Below are 7,843 nucleotides of genomic sequence, written 5' to 3'. Positions count from 1 at the left end.
TCTCTGTTTCCTGACAGACAACACATGCTATTTTGGACCTCGGCTCCTCTCCCTCTCAAATTCACTAGTGTCCAAGTACCTGCCAAACAACAGGTTATGTACCATACATACGTAGGAAAAGCAGTGTACGTACAGGGTTCAGTACTACCTGTTTCAGGTATCTCCTGCAGGTAAGAAAGAACTACTGGATTCATATTTCCTTACAAAAATATTACTGTGCCTCATCGAGAGTCCTGAGAGATTACATAACACACAGTGTGTGCATGATGTCGCACCATTTTACCTTACATAAGCGCAAACGACTTTTTTTGTGTCGGGAATCGAACTCAGGACCTTGCACTTGCCGTACCCCCAGCCCACGACGTGGAGTTTTGAAGCACATCTGGTGCCAAAGATCACCAGTAAGAGGGGGCTGGGGATTTAGCTCAGCGGCAAAAGCGCCTGCATGGCAAGTGCAAAGTCGTAAGTTCGGTTCCCGGTACCGGAGAAAAACCAAAAAAAAAAAAAAAAGATCACCAGTAAGAGGCTGAGGACCTATCAGTGCTGCTCCTCAGGGATGCTGTGAGGATTAAATAAGAGTGCTTTTTAAAAGCAGCAATGGGTGCTAAGGCCAGGCCCCGAAGGGAGACGACAGTGTGCGATGAGGAGCACAGACAGGTCAGCAGCCCGGGGCGGAAGCCTCAGGAGTCAGTGCCCAATGCCGAGGAAGCACAGACGCGCCCTGGGAAGTAAGCAGATGATACCTGATCCTTACAAAGCTTTGCAGGGAGCCCGACCCTAGTCACCACGCAGACGTGGGAGACCCTGAAAATGAAGCGCGGGACCCTGCACCCCGCCACTGGAACGGCCGAGGGGAGGCTTGAGGGAGGCGTGCCTCAAATCAAGAGGGAACACGCTAATTTGGGTCTTTTCACCCTAGAGCTCGCTAGCTTCTTCAACAGCGCTGCAGAATGGCAGCAACGCTTGGAGTGTGTGAGGGGCTAAAATGGACCACCATAAGCAAAAGAGCTCTGGAAATGAAGCCCACAAGAGTCCCTCAATTCCAGAAGCGACTGCGATCCACACGAAAAGACGCAACGTAACCCTTTTTTTGCATCATCAGATTTGACCGCTGCCGAACGCCGTACATTCGGCGCACTCCAAATGCTTACGGAGTACCTCCGCGGCTTTCACTAAGTTTGAACCCGATAACCCGCCGTACAGTCTCTAACTCATACCCGTAAGGAGGAAGTCCCTTCCAGAGCGACCGACCTCGGGCAATAGGAAAGCGTACGCGGAAATGACGCGAAGTACCCGCTCTCTGACCTGACGTCGGTCACGGGCGCGCGCTCGTACGCCGGAAAGGGCGGGGCCACACATAGCCTTATATATTGCAAGCCGCACGCCGCTCGGCCTCTACTTGCCGGACGTCACGACGTGATGGTATGTTGAACGTGGCGTTAGCTTTTGTTCTTGGGCTGGTCATGGTGGAATCCGCAGTCTATCGTCGCCATCTCGGTGTCGCCAGCGCTGGGATCGTGATCTAGGAGTACTGGGGACACAGTAGAGACAGCGGTTAGGGCTATTTTCTGGAAACTCGTGAGGCTTATAAAGAAGGGAGCGTGGATTAGTCTGCGGCCTGCGGGTCGGCCCGAGAAAGGCCTTGGGGCGGGAGCAGGCCTGGAGGCTTTACGTTTAATAAAACGCATTGTCACCACGTTTAGCGACTGTTTTCGGTAAGGGCTCATTCACCTCTACTGGTCAGGGGACCTTGTGTGGGATCATTGATCGGGTGTTTCGGACGGGGAGCCAGGCGGCGGGGGAGATTTTGAGCTAGACTAGAATTGTGGATTCCGTGATTAAAAGTGTTTGCAGCAATTCTTAAGCGCTCTACAAACCCCAGAAGCCACAGATGATGAATTTATTGACGGGCGGACAGAGACTATGTGCTGATTGTCAAATTCTGATCTGGCTCTGGGTTCGAGAGGCCTGCGTGTGCCAGGTTGGCGCCTGTTGCCAGAACTGGACGGTTCTATAGTAATCACCCGCTCTGATTACTTGGGGTTCACTTTTGAACGTTCATAAAACGATTTTTTATAAAGTTATGTGTTAGTGATATTTAATGCGAGTATCGATAGTTGTTTTGTGTTAAGGAGAGACTGTATGGTTCATTTTTTTGTACAACAATTTTATATGTTCATCTCGGGTCGTGTGTGTTTACCTGGGCTTGCTGGCTGCCTGGTTCAGGATTTACCGTTCCTGAGAACACGTCAGACGAGCAAGAGCTCGGTTTGGTTGTTAATTATTTTTTTTTTCCTTTCGCAGTCTCACAGGAAGTTCTCTGCACCCAGACATGGGTCCTTGGGCTTTTTGCCTCGGAAGCGCAGCAGCAGGCATCGAGGGAAGGTGAAGAGCTTCCCCAAAGATGACTCTTCCAAGCCCATCCACCTCACTGCCTTTCTGGGGTACAAGGCTGGCATGACGCACATCGTGCGCGAAGTGGATAGGCCGGGATCCAGTAAGTACACACTGCATTGTCTTCGGGAGGATGGGAACAGTAAGCGTTAGGACTGATTGGCGCCCCAAGGCTACCTGTGGAGCCGTATTTGCCATTGGCCACCATAGTGTTTAATTAGGTGCTGTGAGTTGGTGAGGATGGAATAGAAACTGCCTTCATGTTTTGCTGGCTCACTTAGGCTCAGGGAGTAAACTCACTGTTGTCCACTGAGCAAGTTAGGCACGTAGCGCTCTTTATTGTGAGTCAAAGTCCGCTGGTCATGACACCTTACTGTATTTGAGATTGAACACACTTGTCTCTGTAGAAATTCTGATTACTCAAGAGAACTGAGGCCAGCCTCATATTTGGCTAAGGCCTGTATGGTTTTGGTGTGAAGTTGCACACAGCCTCACTCAGAGTGGGAAGTAATACAGGGAAGACAGTCCTAGTGTGGCCCCGCTTCTGCCAAGTCCCCATGAGTTGAAGCAGTTGCCCTCCCAGCCTAAATGGGGGACTTGATCATTTTCTGCAAAGCCTTGCGGGCATTGCCAGCTCACTCAAGTCTCACAACTTGCCCTGCAGAGGTGAACAAGAAGGAAGTGGTGGAGGCCGTGACCATTGTGGAGACACCACCTATGGTGGTTGTAGGTGTTGTGGGCTATGTGGAAACTCCTCGAGGCCTCCGGACCTTCAAGACCGTCTTTGCAGAGCACATTAGTGATGAGTGCAAGAGGCGCTTCTATAAGAACTGGTAAGTGGGGTGCAGGCCTGCAGTCGCTAGGTGGGGCTGGAGAACAGGGAGCACCCCGGAAGGCCCCAGTGCCAGTGAGAAGGAGCTGCTGTTTTCAGGCTTAATTGCCCCCTGAACAGGGTGGTGACCCGGAGCAGACACCTTTATTGTGTGGGCAGACTGGTTAGTGGGTGTTGGCTGGCAGAGAGCCCAGTGTTCCTGAGTTGCTGGGAAGCCTTGAATCCATTTGAGACAGCCGGAGCGGGGGGATGATCCCTGTGATCGTGGCAAGGGCACCTGGCCCCAGGTTAAATTCCCTGTTTCCTCTATTACTGTGAGAATAGTCCCTTGTCCCCAAGGTAGAGAAAGGGAGCTTCCTGGTATCCTGCAGCAAGATTTGTGTTGTGAATGTTTGTGGCTTGTGTTATTAACTTTGTGGCCCTCTGCTCAGCTCCGCTCAGCTCTGCCTGATGAGCTCCCTCCAGGCTCCGCTTGCCGGTGGAAAAGGCTCCTTAGAAACCGGCAATGAGCCCCATCCCCACGTGGTGCCAGGGTCCTTCCGCTCGCCCCTCAGCGGGGTGATGAAGGCCTGCACCCGGCCCCTTCCCAACTCTGCTCTGCTCCTGAAGGCATAAATCTAAGAAGAAGGCCTTCACCAAGTACTGCAAGAAGTGGCAGGATGACATGGGCAAGAAGCAGCTGGACAAGGACTTCAGCAGCATGAAGAAGTACTGCCAGGTCATCCGCATTATCGCCCACACCCAGGTAAGCACCCAGCGTGCCCTTGGTGTCTCAGAAGTGTCCTGCATAATCTGCCATGGAAGGCGCAGAGTCCCCCACCCTGCTGTGCCAGGGACCAAATCCCATGCACGGGAGGCTGTGAGTCCCCCAAAAGGTGTCCTTTGTTGACTTTCTTTTGGTTGATTGAATCAGTTTTTTGGGAGTTAGGGCTCCTCTACAGAGGAGATAGGCTATCTGGGAACTTGAGATTGGAAGCTGCCTCCTGCCCTGGGTTCCCGGGGTCACTGACAGGTCCTGCACTGGATAAGCCTCTCCCTCGCCAGCAGAGTGCGCTGTGTACTCACGCATTCTCTTTGAAAGGGAAGCCATACCCTATTTAGCAAAGTTGAACTCGCTGATCCCACTCCTGACTTATAGACCACCTGAAGGTGGCCTGCAGCAAGCAGGGAGGTACTGATCACCCACTGTCATTCAAATCAGATGTGACAAGAACCATCCTTCTGGCTCTGTCCTGGTTGCAGGGACGTGCTACAGCACTGTGTGGTTACAGGCAGAGGTACTAGCACAGCCTGTAGCGTGTTGCCATTACTTAAAGTCCTCAGTTGAAAGCATGCTGTAGGTGGGTGGAGCCTTACCCCACAGAAACCATCTGAGAGGTCAGTGATGGGTGGGAACACATGCCGCTTGGAGCCCAGAGTCTCCTTAAATCTTCCCGTCCTGGCCTGGGCCTCATTAGCTCATTCTAACAGTTGTTAAAACACCAGTCTTAGAAGAGTAATTTTTCATGTTAGCAAAAATAAAGGAGGTCCCCATACTTTGTAGAGGTCATGACGTTGTGACATCTTCCATACATGATTGTGCCCCATGGGAGGGGAGCCCTCTAAGCTGTGCCCGCTGCTTTTCCCAGATGCGCCTGCTGCCGCTCCGGCAGAAGAAGGCCCATCTCATGGAGATCCAGGTGAATGGGGGCACTGTGGCCGAGAAGCTGGACTGGGCCCGGGAGAGGCTGGAGCAGCAGATCCCTGTGAGCCAGGTGTTTGGGCAGGACGAGATGATCGACGTCATTGGGGTGACCAAGGGCAAAGGCTACAAAGGTGAGCTTCGCTGCGGCCCGCTCTGGGCTAAGCCTGGGCCGGGATGGACGCAGCTGTTCCGTGATGAGGTCCTGGGATGTGTGCTGGGCACAGCACCCGAGAGAGACTGAGGAATCCTTCCTTGTTGCCTTCCTTCTGAGAACAGCCCTCCGCCGCAGGAGTGACACCCTGCTGTGCACTTGGGCTGCCGTAGCCCAGTGCAGAAAGCAAACATTAGCCCGGAATTGCGGCTTCTAACCTGGGGTCTGGGGTATGGGGTAACACAAACAGGCGCAGCCATCCTTCCTGTGGCTCATGCCCAGGTGCCATGGTTGAACCTGGGTTGGGAGTTCACAGCCAGAAGGGTCAGGCTTCTGGTGGTCCAGTAATGATGTGTCCTCTCCAGGGGTCACGAGTCGCTGGCACACCAAGAAGCTGCCCCGCAAGACCCACCGAGGTCTGCGCAAGGTTGCCTGTATTGGAGCATGGCACCCTGCCCGAGTGGCCTTCTCTGTGGCCCGTGCTGGTCAGAAGGGCTACCATCACCGCACAGAGATCAACAAGAAGGTGAGTGCGCTTTCTCTGGCGAGGGGAAAGTGATCTGTTGTGGGTGTGGAACCTGTTCTTGTCAAAATGCTCCTTTGGTCATCTGGTTCTGGTCTCTGGGTGTCATAACTACAAACGTAGAGAGAGGCTGACCCTTGGTGGTACTTGGGGCATAAATAAGTACGAACCAGGGGCTGGGGATTTAGCTCAGCAGCACAGCGCCTGCCTGGCAAGCGCAGCATCATGAGTTCAATTCCCGATACCGGAAAAAGAACAAAAAAAATAAGTATGAACCAGTAAGGGAGGTTTTGGAGAGCCCTACCTTCACGGTCTGCGTCTTACCAGCAGTGTCTGACCAGCCAGCCTGTCCCTCTACCCTTTTTACTGGGCAGCATGTACAGGACTCTTCTGTCCTCGCACATGGTCAGGCTAGTGTGTGGGAGGCGCTTGGCTTTACTTACTCTGAGTGTTGGGGACCAAAGTCTGGCACTGTACCACTGAAGAAGGCAATTAACAGGAACACGGGCACAGCTGGTGAAAGTTATTTTCCAGTGAGTTGGGTCGGGGAGCCGTGGCTGCGTGCTGCAGGGGTACACAGGCTGCAGCATTTATGACGTGTTTGTGTGGTACTGGGCGTTGTACCTACAGTATTGGCTCACAGCTAGCTGCATTCTAAGCTTTTTTTGTTGTTGAGACAAGGTCTTGCTAAGTCACTATGTTGCCCAGGCTGGGCTCAAACTTGCTCCTCCTGCCTCAGCCTCCCGAGTAGCTGGGATTACAGCCATGTGCCACCATGCCCCGGCTCCTTGTGATGTACCGACGCCTTTGCCCTGCCCTGGGTGGATGGCTGGCCGTCCCTCTGGGCCTCCTGGCCTCCATCTTCCTTCCCAGGTGCTAATAATGGTTTCTCTTGTCAGATCTACAAGATCGGTCAGGGCTACCTCATCAAGGATGGCAAGCTGATCAAGAACAACGCCTCTACTGACTATGACCTGTCTGACAAGAGCATCAATCCTCTGGTGAGTGCTGGCAGCTGGCCTGGGCCTGTAGAGGGTCCCAGCCGCCCACCCTCTCATTGGGTTGGCCAGGCCTGCTGCTGCTGTTGGGCAGGCTAGCTGTAGAGTCACTGACTATCCTTGCGCAGGGCCCAGCAGTTCTGTGATGAGGCCTTGGAATGCGCGCTGGGCACAGCGCCTGAGTCAGGCTGAGGAACCATTCCCTGTTGCCTTCCTTCTGAGAACAGCCCTGTTGCCCCCGTGGGCTGGGACAGTCAGAATCTGGGGTGACGGTCCCCATTCTTTGCTGACTCATGGCTTTGCTTTCCTGCAGGGTGGCTTTGTCCACTACGGTGAAGTGACCAATGACTTCGTCATGCTGAAAGGCTGTGTGGTGGGGACCAAGAAGCGGGTGCTCACCCTCCGCAAGGTGAGTGCTCAGCCCCACTGCTGTGGAGACTCCGAGGGCCAGAACGGGTGACTCCTGACAGCGGCTTTGAAGTCCTAGGGGAGGAAATGACTCGTCTGGCCTCGTGCAGCCTCTGCTGCTTTTGTTCCGCTCATCAGCCCATCGGATGGGCAGTGGAGCTGGGGTGATGATGCTCCAGGATTGACTGGCTCCTCTGTGAGCCACAACTGACTGCCCTCCTTCGTCTGCAGTCCTTGCTAGTGCAGACCAAACGGCGGGCTCTGGAGAAGATTGACCTCAAGTTCATTGACACCACCTCCAAATTCGGCCACGGCCGCTTCCAGACCATGGAGGAGAAGAAGGCGTTCATGGTGAGTCTCCCTCCTGCTGCACCAGCAATGACCTTGGTGCCCCAGCTGTGGGTGCCCACACTGCTGCCACCCTTCCTCCACCTCTAATCTTGCCCACCCCTTCTGTCCACAGGGACCACTTAAGAAAGACCGCATTGCCAAGGAAGAAGGCGTGTAACAGCAGGAACACTCTCGGCAGCTGGTGGGGTCTCAATGAAAGTTGTTTTCTAGTGACTTGTACTTTGTTCGGTGATTTGGGTGGGGATACGCAGACGCCCAGGTGTGGAAGCCAGCTTGGAGTGCTGATCCCCAGGATGAGGCAAAGTCTGTTGGGTTTACAGAGCTTCAGTGACTGGCTGTGGAGAGGGAGAGCAGGGTTTGGTGTTCTCTCGTGCCCGTGACACTGATGAGCATGGGCACACCTGGCCTTGGGCCTGCTTAGTGCACAGAAAGGCAGTTGGTTACACTGGGCCACTTCCAGTCCTGGCTTGCAGTTTTTACACAGCTCCAGGCTCTGGCCCTG

At 53.9% G+C, this 7,843-nt stretch overlaps 1 protein-coding gene across 1 annotated transcript; it reads left to right on the top strand.

Moving 5' to 3' along the window:
• The first annotated feature begins 1,278 nt into the window (after window positions 1-1,278).
• Rpl3 (ribosomal protein L3) lies at window positions 1,279-7,554 on the top strand. The gene is made up of 10 exons (XM_005379286.1): window positions 1,279-1,422; window positions 2,305-2,497; window positions 3,059-3,227; window positions 3,836-3,971; window positions 4,855-5,041; window positions 5,427-5,587; window positions 6,484-6,585; window positions 6,896-6,991; window positions 7,222-7,341; window positions 7,454-7,554. The coding sequence occupies exons 1-10, from the start codon at window positions 1,420-1,422 to the stop codon at window positions 7,496-7,498; spliced, it is 1,212 nt and encodes a 403-aa protein (XP_005379343.1). The 5' UTR covers window positions 1,279-1,419; the 3' UTR covers window positions 7,499-7,554.
• Window positions 7,555-7,843: the final 289 nt, after the last annotated feature.

Source organism: Chinchilla lanigera, unplaced genomic scaffold (genome assembly GCF_000276665.1).
Source record: "Chinchilla lanigera isolate Chin_1 unplaced genomic scaffold, ChiLan1.0 scaffold00012, whole genome shotgun sequence".
Classification (NCBI taxonomy): Eukaryota; Metazoa; Chordata; class Mammalia; order Rodentia; family Chinchillidae; genus Chinchilla; species Chinchilla lanigera.
The sequence above is the reverse complement of the archived record's forward strand: the minus strand, read 5'-3'. Positions and strand labels throughout refer to the sequence as shown.

Bases quoted from the DNA above. Each gene is read 5' to 3' on its own strand.
- Rpl3 (XM_005379286.1), top strand. The intron at 2,498-3,058 runs GTAAGTACACAC...CTTGCCCTGCAG, and splicing joins AGTGGATAGGCCGGGATCCA to AGGTGAACAAGAAGGAAGTG. The intron at 7,342-7,453 runs GTGAGTCTCCCT...TTCTGTCCACAG, and splicing joins AGGAGAAGAAGGCGTTCATG to GGACCACTTAAGAAAGACCG.